The 17,362-nt window shown below is 43.1% G+C and overlaps 1 protein-coding gene across 1 annotated transcript in view; it reads right to left on the bottom strand.

Annotated features, from left to right (window-relative positions):
* Positions 1 to 7,063, bottom strand: part of NSUN7 (NOP2/Sun RNA methyltransferase family member 7) — a 52,321-nt gene extending 45,258 nt beyond the window's left edge. The window contains exons 1-2 of the mRNA XM_066387014.1: positions 6,770 to 7,063; positions 6,091 to 6,473 (exon numbers count right to left, since the gene is read on the bottom strand). Of these exons, the coding sequence (XP_066243111.1) occupies positions 6,091 to 6,397 (307 nt within the window). The 5' untranslated portion in view covers positions 6,398 to 6,473; positions 6,770 to 7,063. The remainder of the gene's footprint in view (positions 1 to 6,090; positions 6,474 to 6,769) is intronic.
* Positions 7,064 to 17,362: the final 10,299 nt, after the last annotated feature.

The following is a 17,362-nucleotide window of genomic DNA, read 5'->3' as shown; positions in this document are numbered from 1 at the left end:
GAAGAGGGATGATGGCAAAGTACTAAGTGGAATTAAGTGAGCATATTTAAAAACCTCTGCAATGCCTGACCAGGCAGTGGTGCAGTGGATACAGCATCAACGTGGAACGCTGAGGACCCAGGCTCAAAACCCCGTAGCCACTAGCTTGAGCCAGCAGTCACTGGCTCAGCTGGAGCCCCCAACCCGACCCCCATCAAGGCACTTATTAGAAAGCAATCAATGAACAACTAAGGTGCTACAACTATGAGATGATGTTTCTCATCTCTCTCCCTTCCTGTGTCTCTCTTATCTCTCAAAAAACAAAACAAAACAACAACAACAACAAAAAAAAACTCTGCAGGGTACCAGTGTTCCTTTTGTTATAACTACTTAAACTACATATACATCTTATAACAAATGCTTTAATCAGCTGAACAGAAAGCTAGGCTAGCTTCAACTCAACATTTACAGATAAGCTACTATTTGCATAGTACACACTGAATTTCAGTTTTCATTTGGGGGGTGGGAAAGAAAAAGAAATGACTAACTCGGAAGGACAGACTCCAATTTTCATAGGAAACCCTTTGGAAATCATTATCCATATTCCCATCACTTTTTTTTTTTTTCTGAAGCTGGAAACGGGGAGAGACAGTCAGACAGACTCCCGCATGCGCCTGACCGGGATCCACCCGGCACGCCCACCAGGGGCGAAGCTCTGCCCACCAGGGGCGATGCTCTGCCCCTCTGGGGGGTTGATCTGCCATGACCAGAGCCACTCTAGCGCCTGGGGCAGAGGCCAAGGAGCCATCCCCAGCGCCCGGGCCATCTCTGCTCCAATGGAGCCTTGGCTGCAGGAGGGGAAGAGAGAGACAGAGAGGAAGGGGGGGGGTGGAGAAGCAAATGGGCGCTTCTCCTATGTGCCCTGGCCGGGAATCGAACCCGGGTCCCCCGCACGCCAGGCCGACGCTCTACCGCTGAGCCAACTGGCCAGGGCCTTCCCATCACTTTTAAGGAAAATAATGTTTAGAGTTTCACACCCTTAATACTTGCAAAAACAATTCTTATTTCATCGTTTCTCAGCATGAGTCCATTTTTGTCACAGAAAATATAATCTACCACCCACTTTTGTATCTCTGTTAGTAGTAAAATTTTCTAACCACCCACCAGTTCCACAGTAATGGTGATTTATAAAGTAGGGAAGTAACTTTACTTTATAAAATTTATAAAGCAGAGTTACAGAAAGTTAAAGTATATAATAATAATTACTTACCAAGTACTTTATGTCAAATTTTTGCTAAGTTTGGCAGAATAAATCTTTATAAAACAACTTACTATAGTTAAATCTATCTTTTTATTTATACTTTGGTTGCTCCACTACCGCCCACCATGAAAGCTGGAACGCCCACTAGTGGGCGGTAGGGACCAGGTTGACTACCACTGGTCTAAATCATATTTCTAATGAATCGCTATGCAATCAGGCGTTAACTCAGCAGGCCCGGATGGCTAAACCCTGCACATTGCAAAGAATGGTTTGGCCCTTGACTGGAAGGCAGATACCCTTTATAAGCCCTTGTAATATCTTGCCTGATCAAAGTGTCTTTTTTCCTGGAGCCTTGGGCAACACGGTATCATCTTGACTTTGGAAAAGCAAGAGATTGAGTCAACTCAGCCACAAGGCGCTCCATGTCTACATGTCTGACCCTCAATAAAAACCCTGGACATCCTGACCAGGCGGTGGCACAGTGGATAGAGTGTTGGACTGGGATGCGGAAGGACCCAGGTTTGAGACCCTGAGGTCGTCAGCTTGAGCGCATGCTCGTCTGGCTTAAGCAAAAAGCTCACCAGCTTGGACCCAAGGTCGCTGGCTCGAGCAAGGGGTTACTCAGTCTGCTGAAGGCCCGCGGTCATGGCACATATGAGAAAGCAATCAATGAACAACTATGGTGTCGCAACGAAAAACTGATGATTGATGCTTCTCATCTCTCTCCGTTCCTGTCTGTCCCTATCTATCCCTCTATCTGACTCTCTCTCTGTCCCTGTAAAAAAAAACAAGAAAAACAAAAACAAAAAAAAACCTGGACAAAGTAAGGCTCAGGAGAGCTTCCCTGGTGGGCAACATTTCATTTGTCTTGTCATACATTGTTGCTGGGAGAATTAAAATGGTCCATAAGACTCCACTGGGGGAAAGGACAATAGGAAGCCTGAACCAGGTCTCTCCTGGACTCTGCCCTGTATACTTTTCTCTGGTGCTGATTTTAATGTCTAACCTTTCACTGTAATCGTGTATAACTATAACCATGATGATGACACCTTAGCTGAGTCCTTCTAGTGAAATCGTTAGTTTTGGGGACCCCCAATTACAACTACTAATTCTCAAACCACACATTAAGTATTTACAAGATTTTTCACTGACAGGTTAGATGATTCTGAAATGACCAAGTTAATGCCAGTTCCTGGTACTGAAAATACACCGTTATATACACCTACAGAGGTTGGAGAAAGAATTAAGCCAGCAATAAGATCAACAATTAGAAACATATACCTTACCTCAAGTTTTTTTTTTTTTCTTTAAAAAAATTTTTTAAGAAATCACTTTGCCAATATTTCCTCTTTTAAAATATTTAGTATTCCTTGAAACATCCAGAGATTCTTTGAAAAACCAGATTAGCTGCCAGTACTCTACTTCTCCGACAGAAGTCAAATTTAATAGGACTAGGCTACTCCTCATTACCTCCGTTAGCAGAAAAGTGACCTTGGGGCTATTTAGTCATGCAGGAGTAGTGGCTGTCTTCATTTCAAAAAACATTATACTGAGCCCTTTAAAGGTTATTCAGCCTGACCAGGCGGTGGCACAGTGGATAGAGCATCGGACTAGGATGCTGAGGACGCAGGTTTGAGACCCTGAGGTCGCCAGCTTGAGTGTGGGCTCATCTGGTTTGAGCAAAGCTCACCAGCTTGGACCCAAGGTCACTGGCTCGAGCAAGGGGTTAATCGGTCTGCTGAAGGCCCGCAGTCAAGGCACATATGAGAAAGCAATCAATGAACAACTAAGGTGTCACAACGCACAACAAAAAACTAATGATTGATGCTTCTCATCTCTCTTTCTGTCTGTCTGTCCCTGTCTATCCCTCTCTCTGACTCTCTCTCTGTCTCTGTAAATAAATAAATAAATAAATAAATAAATGTTATTCAGATAAATACACTTTCTGCTTTGATAGAGCTTATACACAAAGGAGATCAGTAAAGGAGCAAAGAATAAACCTGGAAAACATAAACCCAACTAAAAGAATATATTTAACATTTGTATAAATTAAGAGATTTTCTCTGACGTTTCTTTCTTCTCCTATACTTCCTCCCATATATATATATATCTAATTACCTGTTCACAAATTCACCAGAAAAGGGACCATTCATTACCCCAGCTCTGTTTAGCTTGTACATTTACCTTTTTAGCTTTACTGATCCTATAAAACCTTAGGAAAGAAATTCTGAGTTTTCTTTTCTGAACCAGGATTACTTGAACCTATACTATATAAACCTAATATGAGTTTACAAACTATCATATGAAAGTATTGATAAAACACTGATAATGCAGAAGACAAATGTGAAATGACAAAAGCTTTCAATATTTTAAAGCAAAATATCAGGCTCTTAATTATCTTGGAAACCCATTACATTTCATTCTGGTTTTAGTCCACTTAAACATTCAGAAATTATTCAGATAATAATTTAAGCAATACATTATTATTATATGAAGACAATATTTGTACCCAGTAAACAACAAAAGTCATCTTACTTTAGAATGTGAACTTATAAAAATGAACATTTCACGTAAAAACAGGTTTGTAAAGGCCTACGACAATAATTTATCCGAATGGGATTTTCTGGGTCATTAAAAAATATCAAATAGTGCCTGACTTGATGTGGCACAGTGAATAGTGTCAACCTGGAACACTGAGGTCTCCAGTTTGAAAACCTTGGGCTTGCCTGGTCAAGGAACATACCAGAAGCAACTACTATGAGTTGATGTTTCCTGGTTCTTTCCCTCTACTCCTCTAAAAATCCATAAATAAAATCTAAAAAAAAATTAAAAAAAAATCAAATACTAACCCTTTTATATACCAAAGAGAAAGACTGAAAGAAAGAAAAAGATAATCTATTATATAATGACCATAGCATGTGGTCATTTACATAAAGTGCATAACTTTATGTAAAATAATTTCAGGATTTTAGTATTGATTTCTAAAGGTAAGATTCAATATTCTACTAGGAAAACAAATTATAATAGAGTTTTGGCATTAACATTAAATACCAACTAATCAACATAGATGTTCAGTCTGCATTTCATTCTTGTAAGGAGAAATGTAAAAATGATCATTTGACTCACTGGTTGTTCTTAAGATTAAATTGAAAAAATTTTTTTAAATAAAGATTAAATTGGAGGAGAAAAAATGGTTGAGACAGATTTTAAAAGAAAAAAAGATCACAAGCAGGAGAAAAATGAAAATTCAAGTTGCTTCTTTTTTTTTTAATTTTTTTAATTTTATTTTATTTATTCATTTTTAGAGAGGAGAGAGATAGGGAGAGAGAGAGACAGAGAGGGAGAGAGAGGAGAGAGAGGAGAGAGAGACAGAGAAAGAGAAGGGGGAGGAGCTGGAAGCATCAACTCCCATATGTGCCTTGACCAGGCAAGCCCAGGGTTTCGAGCTGGTGACCTCAGCATTTCCAGGTTGACGCTTTATCAACTGCGCCACCACAGGTCAGGCTCAAGTTGCTTCTTAACATCAAATTTATCCCTAGGTTGACAAATTCCTGGCTTCAGAGTTTAACTACATCTCAGCAGACAACCAAAATATGTAATCATGCCTAAGAAATTAAGGGAACACTTTAATTCCACTGAACAACTGTTAGCTTTCTACATGCAAGGATGTACAAGACCCAGGAAGTATTAATACTAAAAATATATATGCAAATGAATGTTGCCCTTTCATGGTGTTTCTTTAGGAAGTCATATGCTTATTTCAACCATGCAGCTAATACAGTGTACTACAAACTTTTCTGTAACTTCTTTTTATAACTTATATTCAGTCAGTTTACAAGCAAATATAAACTTTATAGTTTATATTATACTATACTATACTATATTATATTAAGGTTTGTAGTTAGTGCAAAAACAAATGTCTCCAGGCTCTTTGACTGCTTGCTCTCCTAGAAACAATATATGGTTCTGTCCGGGGATCAGTTCCCCACTCAGAGGTTAATAATTAATTACCAACCACTGAGGGACTCTGAAACATGGCATCTCAAACCCTAAAGGGAAATTAGAAAGCAACCACTGAGGGACTCTGAAACATGGCATCTCAAACCCTAAAGGGAAATTAGAAAGCAGAATTTACAAAAGTTTGGAGGAATAAATTTACAAGCTCCCAAAATTAAAGCTATTGACTCTGAGACTATGAATGGGATCATTTTAACTGGGGTTGATTTTTGACATTCATTTTTTTAAAGACTTTTTTTTTTTTCCATTTTAGAGAGGAGAGAGAGAGGAAAGAGAGGGAGTGCGAGGGAGGAGCAGGAAGCATCAACTCCCACATGTGCCTTGACCAGGCAAACCCAGGGTTTTGAACCTGCGACCTCAGCGTACCAGGTCTTGATATTAATTTTTAACATGTTGCACCTTTTCTTCTTGGCCCATCCCTGTTCCTCTCCCCCATCCTTACCGGTTTTTACTTTTATATTTTTGAGAGTTTATACAATAAACACAAGCTGTAAACACTGAGAATGGGAAGAAATATCCACGGAGAAGGAAACTAGAGTTGGGTGCTGCAAAGGATTCCTGTTCTTCCTGCTAATGGAAGTGTTTTCTTGTTCAATTTAACGACTGAGTTACATCTATCTAAGGACAAGGTACCATGCTAGGCAAAATCTACAGAGAAACAGTTCTGGCCTGAAAGAGGTGGCGTTATGGGAACTCTAATTCCCTGACATTTGCAACTGACCAAAGATATTCATATGTATAACAACAAAACGTGGTGTGCAGGAGGGAGTTGCGCGCCACCACTAACTCTTCATCCTCTCCCAGGGCGGATCCTCAAAACTGGTACTACTCACACTTCAGGGCACTGAAGGCCAGCTCGTAGGACAAACGTTGGAAGGATTCGTCCTCAGATTCGGCCGAGGACCGCAGGGGTTCATTCCCATACTTTATTAAGACTTTCTCTGGGGACTTTTCGGTTCGAATCCCCTGAAAAATGTTCGCTGCCGTAACGTAAACGGAGTCCGGATAGCCAGTTTTGGGGGGGACGTCACTCGAGGCCTTTTCCCTGGGTGCTGCATCATCTGACAGCTCCAGGAGAGCGAGTTGAGAGATCTCGCTGTCGTTTTCGTCTGAAAACTGCAGTTCACTTGACGATAGCATGTTTGCCCCTGGACTGTCGTCGATTACAATTCTGACGTTCCAGGAAATGGTTTTCCTTGTCCCTTAAGCATCGTCTCTGTGAAAAGAACGGCTAAGTCATTACCTCTGCAGGACCACGCCTGGCGCCCACTCCGTGGGCCTCACGGAGGTGACATTTACTGGCGGACCTGAGCATCCCACCAATTTAGAGCCGAACTAGCCCAAAGAAACCTCCACACGCTCAAAAGGGAAGAGGGCTGGAGGTAGCTGGGGGAGTCGCCTCCCAAGCGACAGGCGACTTTTCGCCTGGCCGGTTTGGGGACACAGCTCCCGGGTGAGCGCGTCCACGGCCCGAGGGCGCCCCTCTCACCCGTCCCACGAATCGTCCTTTACCGCAGGGGGCGGATGTTTCCTGGGGCTTCGGGGACGGGGATGCGGCCCTGCGGACACCGAAGGCTGGTGTCTGGAGCAGCGCCCTCGGCGCCCCGGGGCGGCGGAGCGGCGACCCAGGCCAGCGACGGCCGTTCGGTTCAAATGCAGCCTCTCGCACCGCCGGGTTCGGGCAGGGGGCCACGGCCTCCCGCTCGCTGCGCTGGGGTTTCCGGAAGGAGGACGCGCAGCAGCGCCTCGCCCGGCCACGCGCAGCCACCCGTCGCGGGCGTGGGAACCGAGCGCGTGGAACGCAAAGCCGATGGCCCGGCGGACTCGGCCGCAGGCGATGTGTCTCCTCCGCCTCTGGTGATTCTCCCGCCCGGACCCAGGTCTCCATGGCAACCGAGAGACAACCCCCCCCCAGGGGGGAAGGTAGAGGGGGTGGGGCGGACACCACCCGAGGGCAGTTCCCGCGGGATTTGGCTGGTGCAGCCCCTCAGCGAGTTACTCTTCTCCCATTTCTCCGGACACCTGGGGTAGTGGGGGCAGCCCTCCCACCCGAAGTCGGAAGCCCCTTGCAGGGTCCGGAGGGTCCCAGACTTCCCCAGAATGGCAAGTGGCCCCTCTTGCCCGACACGTCCCCTGTGGTCTATTAGAAAGCCAGAATTTTGTGTGGCTGTCAACACCCACTCGGCAGGTTTAGCAGGGGCGCAGGAAATGCTAGCACAGAAAAGTGTAGAATACTGAAGGAAAGGCGGGAGAGGGAGGGGGGTTGAGCCTTACTTTATTCCGTATTTGTTTTTGTTGTTTTACAGCAATAGGTAACACGTTAGGTGTACTACTCCTCCAGGGTAAGTTATTTAAAGATCTTTGCCAGCTTTCTCCTCCTTTCCAGAAGTTGCCTGCAAAGCAAGGCGTTGTTGAAATGGACCTGATCAAATTCGCCCCGCCCTCCGAATTATAGCATGCAACTCCCCAAACGGTTTTAATATGACTACTTTAATTTTTGAGAGTCCTAGAGCCAAATCTGCATCAAAGAAAAATCTTAAACGTAGTGGACAAATACTCTGTTGATTTCTAAAATAAAACCAAATGACTGAGATTTGAATTTACTGTTGAGTTTCTATGCATTTAAAACACTTCATTAATAGATTTTAAACCTATTTTGTTATCTACAAAGTGTGTGTTCTAAAACCTAAAAGGAAAGGAAAAGATTTTTTTTTCCCTACAGCCCCTTTAAAACTTCTCCAGCAAATTTTAGTAGGTCTGGTAGTCTAATAATTTTAATGCCAGTTGGCCTTCTAGAGCCTTTTTGCATGCACTTGAATTTCTCTTGTAGTAAAATTCAGCGAACTAATGCAGACGTGAATGCATAAAGGTCATGCAATGAAATGTAATATGTGTGTATTGTACTTTACATTTTCTGGTTTAGAAAAACCTTTTGTAAAATAGAATTGGGCATTGAATTATAGAAGAAACTTGATAAATTATGTTTCAAGTTTTAAGTGAAAAAAATCTTTTCAAGAAATTAATAAAATAGATGCTAATATATATTTAAACCAAAGTCTGCAAGTTGAGTGATATTTCTAATTCTGAACCGAGAGCAACGTCAGATGAAAAGCTTGCAAGTTCAAGCCCCAAACTTAGCAAAAAGCATGCTAAATATATGTTACGTTGAATAATCCTAGAGACCCTACTAGCCACTGTTTAGGAATCTCAGAAGTTTGTCTGACTACTTTGTAGAAGAGGTCCAATCTGGAAAATAAACATAATTTACATATGCACTAACATTATTATGGATACTCAGGGAATCTAAATTGTGTTCTCTACTCTTTCCCTTGGTGTGTTAAACGGGAAAGAATAGACTTTGGCACTGATAAACATACATCTGTGTATTCTTAGGCTAGTCCTTAACATCCCTTGCCCTCAGTTTCTGTACCTGTAAGGTGGAGATAGTACAGTAGTCCCCTTTTATACGTGGGGGATATGTTCCAAGAACCCCAGTGAATGCCTGAAACCAGAAATAATTCTGAATCATATTTATAAACTACTATATGTGTGTGTGTGTGTATGTGAATATAACTTTTGCAGTTTGAGGTAAAACAGCAAAACTAGCATGAATTTCTTTTTCCTTCTCCACAAGTTCGTGGATAGAAGATTCATTCTTACTGTAGGTCTTAGCAACCTCAGCATGTGATTTTTTTCTTTTCTTATCAAGCATATAACATTCACCTTATTTTTATTTTTTTTTCCAAAGTTAGAAGTGGGGAGGCAGTCAGACTCCCGCATGCACCTGACTGGGATCCACCTGGCATGCCCACCAGGGGGCGATGCTCTGCCCATCTGGGGCATTGCTTCGTTGCAGCTAGAGCCATTGTAGCACCTGAGGCAGAGGCCATGGAGCCATCCTCAGTGCCCGGGCCAACTTTGCTCCAATGGAGCCTTGGCTGCGGGAGAGGAAGAGAGAGATAGAGAGGAAAGAAAGGGGGAAGGGTGGAGAAGCAGATGCTTCTCCTGTGTGCCCTGATTGGGAATCGGACCTGGGACTTTCACATGCTGGGCCGATGCTCTACCACTAAGCCAACAAGCCAGGGCTAACATTCACCTTTTCACTTAAAGGAAGCATTTTACATCTTCTGTTTGGCATAGCTAAGTTGCCAGGATCACTACTCTTGCACTTTGGGGCCACTATTAAGTAAAATAAAGGTTACTTGACCACAAGCACTGTGTTAACATGACAGTTAATCTGAAAACCTAGATGAGTACTAAGTTACTAGCAGACAGGGAGTGTGTATAGCGTGGATCCACTGAACAAAGGAATGATTCCCATCCTGGGTGGGACAGACCAAGATGGAGTAAAATTTCATCACACTATTTGGAAAGGTGTGCAATTGAATACTACAAATTATTTATTTCTAAAATTTTCTACTTAATCCTTTCAAATCGCTATTGACTGCAGGTAACAAACTGGAAAGCAAAATCTCAGATAAGGCGGTATGCCCGTAACGCCTACCTTTGAGGATGTTTGCGAAGACTTAATGAGATTACATATATCAAGAAAAGTAGAAGAAAAAAAAAAAGGCCCTGGCCGTTTGGCTCAGTGGTAGAGTGTCGGCCTGGTGTGCTGGAGTCCCGGGTTCGATTCCCGGCCAGGGCACACAGGAGAAGCGCCCATCTGCTTCTCCACCCCTCCCCCTCTCCTTCCTCTCTGTCTCTCTCTTCCCCTCCGGCAGCCAAGGCTCCACTGGAGCAAAGATGGCCGGGCGCTGGGGATGGCTCCTCGGCCTCTGCCCCAGGCGCTAGAGTAGCTCTGGTCGCAACAGAGCGACGCCCCGGAGAGGCAGAGCATCGCCCCCTAGTGGGCAGAGCGTCACCCCTGGTGGGCGTGCCAGGTGGATCCCGGTCGGGCACATGCGGGAGTCTGTCTGACTGTCTCTCCCCGTTTCCGGCTTCAGAAAATTAAAAAAAAAAAAAAAAGAAAAGTAGTAAGTGCTCAATAATTGTTAGTTCTTCCTTTTCCCCCTAGGAGTTTTATTTATAAAGCAGCTTCTTTAATCTTTAGATCCTAAAAGGTATGTGATTACAGAGAAAGCTAGTGTGCTGCATTGGCATCTGAAATACTTTTACTCGAGTCCATGTAGTAAAAGGCTTGTTTATAAACACTTAGAGGTATTTTGGGGGTAGGCTGGTATAGTTCAGTGGTTCTGAACTTTCAAGCATGTGAAGTCCTGATTAAAAATGCAAATTCCTGGAACCCATCCCCAGAGACTCTGAGCAGATCTGGAATGGAACAGGAATTTGCAATGTGGGCAGTAACCCAATATTTTGATTCAGTCAAGCACGAAGACCACAGTTTGTAAAACTGGTGTAATTCAAAAACTACTGGCTCTGACTCTACCTCTGTCTCTGACTTGGAAAAGCCCTTGACCTTCTCTGGGTTTCTATTCTTCCTCCTACAAAACAGATTAATTACTCTGGCTTATTTTGCAAGTGAGTTGTAAGACTCCAACTCACTTGGAGTCACTCTCCTGCACATCTGTTGGAGGAAAAAACGTCAATCTTTCAGCAACGCAAACAGGGGCTCTGTGATCAGGCCCTTGTCTGTCTTTCTAGCTTCATTGCTTGGCATCCAAAAGCCATTCTCCAAACATTCATATCTTTATACATGCTATGTCCTCAGTCTTAAAAGCCCTTCCTTTTTTGTCTGTCTCGTCAGTGCCTACCCAATCTTTGAAGCTCAGTACAGGCATTACTTGTGTAAAAGCCTTCCTGATACTTGTATTAGGATGTAAATTTAGTTTGCGCAACAGAGATCCAAAATAACTACTGGCTTCAATAAAACAGAAATGCATTTCTCACATAAAGTCCTGTTGGCATAGTGGCTCTCCTCTACAAAGTCATCAGGCACCCAAACTCCTATGTTAGGCTGCATATGAAGGCGTTTGCTCTTGTCAGCTTGGTCCAAGATGGCTCATCACCATGTTCATTTCCAGCCCGTGGTTAGGGGACTAAAGAGGGAAAGGAGGGCATGCCCTTTCAAGGACAGGACCTGACAATCCATTGGCCAGAACTTAGTCATGTGGCATACCTAATAGTAAGGAAGGTTGATAAATGTGTCCAACTAACAATCAAGAGATCTATTGCTACAAAGGAAGGGGAGACGGTACTGGGAAACAACTAGCACTCTCTGCTACAGACCTCTACCCACCCCCTTTACCAGTTAATCCATTCCCATGATTCCCAGAATGTCAGGAATTCCCTTTCTGTGTTCTCATAATGTTTTGTGCATATATACGTGCGTTCATTCATTAATTTAACAAGTATATATTAAATTCTTACTGTGTATCTGGCACTATGCTCAGCCCTGGAAATAAGAAATAAATATTGAAATTATCAGGGCCCTTACCCTCAAAAAATAATGAATAGATATATTTGTATTTGGGCACCCTTCAATCTTTATTATAACTATTTGTGCACATATCTATATTTCCCTCCATCTGCCATCTTTCTGCCCTCACAACCTAAACAACACACACACACTCTCTGTCTCTAAAATAGTTTTATTATATCTTTTTATTTTTATAATATATCTTTTTATTCCCAGGTGCTAGCAAAATCTCTCTCTCTCTTTCCCTCTCTCTCTCTCTCTCACACACACACACACACACACACACACACACACACACACATACACACACACGTGCACAGATTATAAATATAAAATGTCTTAGGAGTCATGATGCATTTTATTATTCCTCACACAGTCTACAGTACAATCTGCTGAAAATGTGAGGTAAAGCCGGCTATAAACATAAAATACTATTGTCTTTAAAAATATCATTTGAGGAGCTCTTGGGTTTTGTTTTGTTTTTATATGATTGATTAATATAAATGACAATTCACTGTGGTGAAAACAAGATTTAATGAGAGTCTCTAACACCAAAATAAAGTGTAGGAAAACAGTGGTGGGTTAGTGAATTCCTGGTAACTGTTTACTCTAATCATGTGTATAATCCTGCCTCCTTACCTCTCACTTCTGGTTTATGGCCTCACTGTGGAGAGACGGCCGAGGGAGCACACTAAATCTTAGTGAGCACTGTACAAAAGTAACCATAGAGATAGTGCGTGGACTCAACGGTTGTGAAAAGCAGAGTAGTAAAAAAATATAGTCTTTGTTTAAGTCGCACTCTGTAATATGATCAGAACATTAACTTAGGGCATGGTGCAGAAAATTAAGTTACGTGGAGCTATCTGGCAAAGGAATTTAGAGGGGCTCTTTTCTTTCCCCAGGGGGTAGAGTATTTGAAATATTTGTAAATTAACATTCCCTGCATTTGACTCAGAGTAGTTTATGTATGTTAGCCAAGTAGGTATTCAAAATACATTTGTTCCCTTGCTTCAATCTGAAACTGAGCGGTTTTATGCTCAGTTCCACTGAAGCCTGTAATGGAAATGTTAAAAAGTATATGAAAAATAAAGAATTATAACTTGTGCTCTTAAACACCAAGGCATAATTTATAATTACTGCTATTAAGAAATAGTATAGTTAGTTTTCTTTGCAGGGATTCTTTTTCTTTTCAATTTTTTAGATTTTATTTACTGGTTTTAGAGAAGTAGGAAGGAGCAGGAAGCATCAACTCATTGTTGCTTCTTGTATGTGCCTTGATCCGGCATGCCCCGGGCTTCAAACCAGCAACCTCAGCACTTCAGGTTGATGCTTTATTCACTGCGCCACCATGGGCCAGGCTCTTTTTCATTCCTCCCCTCCCCTCCCCTCCCCTCCCCTCCCCTCCCCTCCCCTCCCCTCCCCTCCCCTCCCCTCCCCTCCCCTCCCCTCCCCTCCCCTCCCCTCCCCTCCCCTCCCTTCCCTTCCCCTCCCCTCCCCTCCCCTCCCCTCCCCTCCCCTCCCCTCCCCTCCCCTCCCCTCCTCTCCCTTCCCTTCCCTTCCCCTCCCCTCCCCTCCCCTCCCCTCCCTTCCCCTCTCCTCTCCTTTTTCTTATTTTTTGAGAGTGAGACAGAGAGAGGAAAGAAGGGAGAGAGAGGGTAAGAAGTACCAACTCATAGTTGCTTTTCAGCTGTGCATTGATTGCTTCCAAGAGAGGGAGAGAGTGAGAAGCATCAACTCGTCGTTGCTTTCACATTAGTTATACATTGACTGCTTCTCATACTGCCTTGACCAGGGTCTAGCCCAGGCATGGGCAACATATGGCCCACGGGGTACATCCGGCCCGCATAATGAGTTTATGCAGCCCACAATTAAATTTTTAATATTCTCCGCTAATTTAAAATCTCAGCTACTCAGAAGCGGAAGTGTCTTTGATTATTGGAAATCGAGATATTTAAGAAGATAGTGATACGCGGAAAAGAGTTCCACGTGTGACTAATCTAGGGTTAACTTCCAATAATTAGTCAAATGGATTCACGATACTTCTTTATTTAAAAAAAAATTCATTATAAAGATTTACAACTTTTGTACTTGTCTGTATTTGATATGAACTGTTTGACGTTTAGCGGGGATGTAAAACCCACATTCTTTTAGGCGGAGTTTGCCAGTGCGCACCCAAGGTCAAAAAATTTATTATTTTTGTGGTCAAGTGTGCTGAATCAAGTGGCACTGGAGCATAGACAATAGCTGCAGCTGATAACTGAAAACGTGTCCAGGCTGTTTGTAAAACGAAATAATTGTTTTATTTGCAATATAACCCCGTCAAGCTCATTCTATTAATTATTGTTTTGATTGATTGTGATACAGTTTGGATATTTATACGGTATGTAATTATATTTTTATTAAAATATATTTTGATTAAAATAATATTGTATATTAAACATTTTTTTACTCACATTTATTCATAAACAAATTACATAATAAAATTTTGTTTACTTAAACAAATCATTTTTATATTTAACATTTTTTAATTTTAATATTTCATCCAGCCCATGAAAAAAGTTTTCTTTCTAATCTGGCCTGGGGGCAAAAACTTGTTGGCCACTCCTGGTCTAGCCAGTGTCCCCTTGCTCAAGCCAGCTCTCAGAGCCAGTGACCTTGAGACTTCAAACAAATGACCCCAGTGTTCTGGGTTGACACTGTATCCACTGTGCCACCACTGGTCAGGTACCAATTCTTTTCCTTATTCATTTTTATTTTATAAAGTTATCTAGTGTTCTACCGTGGACCTAACTTATACCCAACTTGGAACTTTTGGGCATTAGAACAGGCATCAGGAGCTCTTTTTGTGTGAGGATCCTCAGGGCCTCAAGAATAAGGTGCATTGGGGGGGGGAGAATAAGGTACAAGGGGACTGGTGGTCAGATGCTGACATACCCCGTGCCTAAGGGGGGGGGGGTTGAGCCCAAGAGGCAGGGTACTCACCCTAGGTAGGTGAACATCATCCTCGGATTCTGAGTAAGAGTTGGTACGAAGGAATGTTTTACATATTGTAAAGCGTAGCATTACTCAGGAGTCCTCTTGCTCGTCTTTGTGGACAGTGGTCCCAAACAACTTGAAAAGGATATGGTAAACTGATAATGCAAACATCCTTTTGGGAAAAACAAAAGATGACTGTGGTTGGGTTCTGTAACATAAGACCATCGCGAATGATTAGCCAAAAGAGCCATATTCACTTGCAGAGGGGAGACAGCAGAACACTGGGGTGGAACAAAGAGTTCTAAAGGGGGCCCTGGCTGGTTTGCTCAGCGGTAGAGCATCGGCCTGGCATGCGGGGGACCTGGGTTCAATTCCCGGCCAGGGCACATAGGAGAGGCACCCATTTGCTTCTCCACCCCCCCCCCCTGCTTCCTCTCTGCTTCCTCTCTGTCTCTCTCTTCCCCTCCCGCAGCCAAGGCTCCATTGGAGCAAAAATGGCCTGGGCGCTGGGGATGGCTCCTTGGCCTCTGCCCCAGGCGGCAGAGTGATGCCCCGGAGGGGCAGAGCATCGCCCCCTGGTGGGCAGAGCGTCACCCCTGGTGGGCATGCCGGGTGGATCCCGGTCGGACGCATGCGGGAGTCTGTCTGACTGTCTCTCCCCGTTTCCAGCTTCAGAAAAATACAAAAAAAAAAAAAAAAAAGTTCTAAAGGGTGGGGCATACTTGACCAGGTGGTGGCACAGTGAATAGAGCGTCAATCTGGGACGCTGAGGTCCCAGGTTCGAAACCCTGAGGTCTCCAGCTTGAGCATGGGCTCTTCTAGCTTGAGTGCGGGCTCATCCAGAGTCACTGGTTGCTGGCTTGATCCCAAAGGTTGCCGGCTTTGAGCAAGGGGTCATCAGCTTGGCTGGAACACCCCCACCCCCATCAAGGCATGTATGAGGAGCAATCAATGAACAACTAAAGTGCCACAATTACAAGCTGATTGTTATCTCTCTACATTCCTTTCTCTGTCTCCATCTCTCTCTCTGTTTCTCTCTCTCAAATAAAATAAAAATAAAGGGTGGGGAATGTGGAAAGGAACAAAGCCCACACCATAACAATTTAGAGACAGTGCCATTAGAAACAATACTCTGAGATTTAGAAGCCAAAATGACAACAGCTATTAAGGAAGCGTTTTAGTTATCTAGAATGCAAGGGGAAAAGAGGGTTCGGAGACTTACCATTGTAGCCCTTGAGCACCCTTTGTGGCCCAGGTGAAACAGGGATTACAATAGACAATCATTGTAATAGACTGAACCAACACAGAACTCAGCCCAAGTTGATTATTTAAGCACCACTTTCAAGATTTTTGTGCCATATACGTATATTTACTCAGTGTTTTATTTTAAATCAGATTCACTTTTTTTTTAACCTAAGAACTATGAATGGAAAATCAGCATGGTTTGCTATAAATGAAAATAACCACAACAAAAACAAAGCAATATTATATAATTCTAGCTAGAACCAGTTGTGCCAAGGCTCCAGGCTTGAGGTTGACTGCTCTGAGTTAAAAGGGCAATGTTTAAACACTGGTCTGAAAATGAAGCTTTCTCCTTGTCAGAAGGATCAATAGAGAACTGAATAAAGCAGCTTTTTCGCTGTGTGGTTAAATGTTATTCGATGCCAAGTCTGCATACCACTTCAGATCATCTCTCACACCTTCAGTGGCACCGCCCCACACCTGAGAAAACACTGTGTTAGCCTGACCTGTGGGGCCCAGTGGATAAAGCGTCGACCTGGAAATGCTGAGGTCTCGGGTTTGAAACCCTGGGCTTGCCTGGTCAAGGCACATATGGGAGTTGATGCTTCCAGCTCCTCCCCCTTCTCTCTCTCTGTCTCTCCTCTCCCTCTCTCCTCTCTCTCTCTCTCTCTCTCCCTCTCCTCTCTAAAAAATTTGAATAAATAAAAAATAAATAAAAATTTTAAAAAAAAAGAGATTTAAATTCAAAAGTCAGAGGAAAAGTGGTTCCTCTGAAACAAGAGGGAGAAAACACAAGACATTCAGAATTGGCAGGAAAGAAATTGGGAGGTTCTCATGTCATATGAATTCAGTCTACTTTCATGGCACAATGATAGTAGACATTTTAAAACTAGGTAGAATTGGAAGACCTGGTTTTAGTCCTAGTGTTGTCATGAATTAGTTGCATGACACCAGGCAAGTCCCTTCACTTTTTATATTTGTTTCTTTGACCCTTGGCTTATTTATTTATTTAGTGACAAAGAGAGAGAGAGGCAGAGAGAGGGACAGATAAGGACAGATAGACAGGAAGGGACAGAGATGAGAAGCATCAGTTCTTCATTGCAGCTCCTTCATTGATTTCTTTCTCATATGTGCCTTGGTGGGGGGGGGGGGTGGAGGCTATAGCAAAGTGAGTGACCCCTGTTCAAGCCAGTGACCCTGGGCTTCAAGCCAGCGACTTTTGGGCTCAAGCCAGCGACCATGGGGCCATGTCTCTGATCCCACGCTCAAACCGGCAACCCCGCGCTCAAGCTGGTGACCTCAGGATTTTGAACCTCAGTCCTCTGCATCCCAGTCCAACACTCTATCCACCGCATGCCTGCCTGGTCAGGCTATATTTGTTTCTTGATGTGTTCAAGTCTATGCTATTTACTAATAAAAAAAGAGATTAAGATTGGCAATCAATAGGAGAAAGATACTAAAAGATCTATTTAAATGTTTATTTAACAATGTCTATTTAAAATTGTCTA

Source organism: Saccopteryx leptura, chromosome 5 (genome assembly GCF_036850995.1).
Source record: "Saccopteryx leptura isolate mSacLep1 chromosome 5, mSacLep1_pri_phased_curated, whole genome shotgun sequence".
NCBI lineage: Eukaryota > Metazoa > Chordata > Mammalia > Chiroptera > Emballonuridae > Saccopteryx > Saccopteryx leptura.
This window is presented reverse-complemented; position numbering and strand designations above follow the sequence as displayed.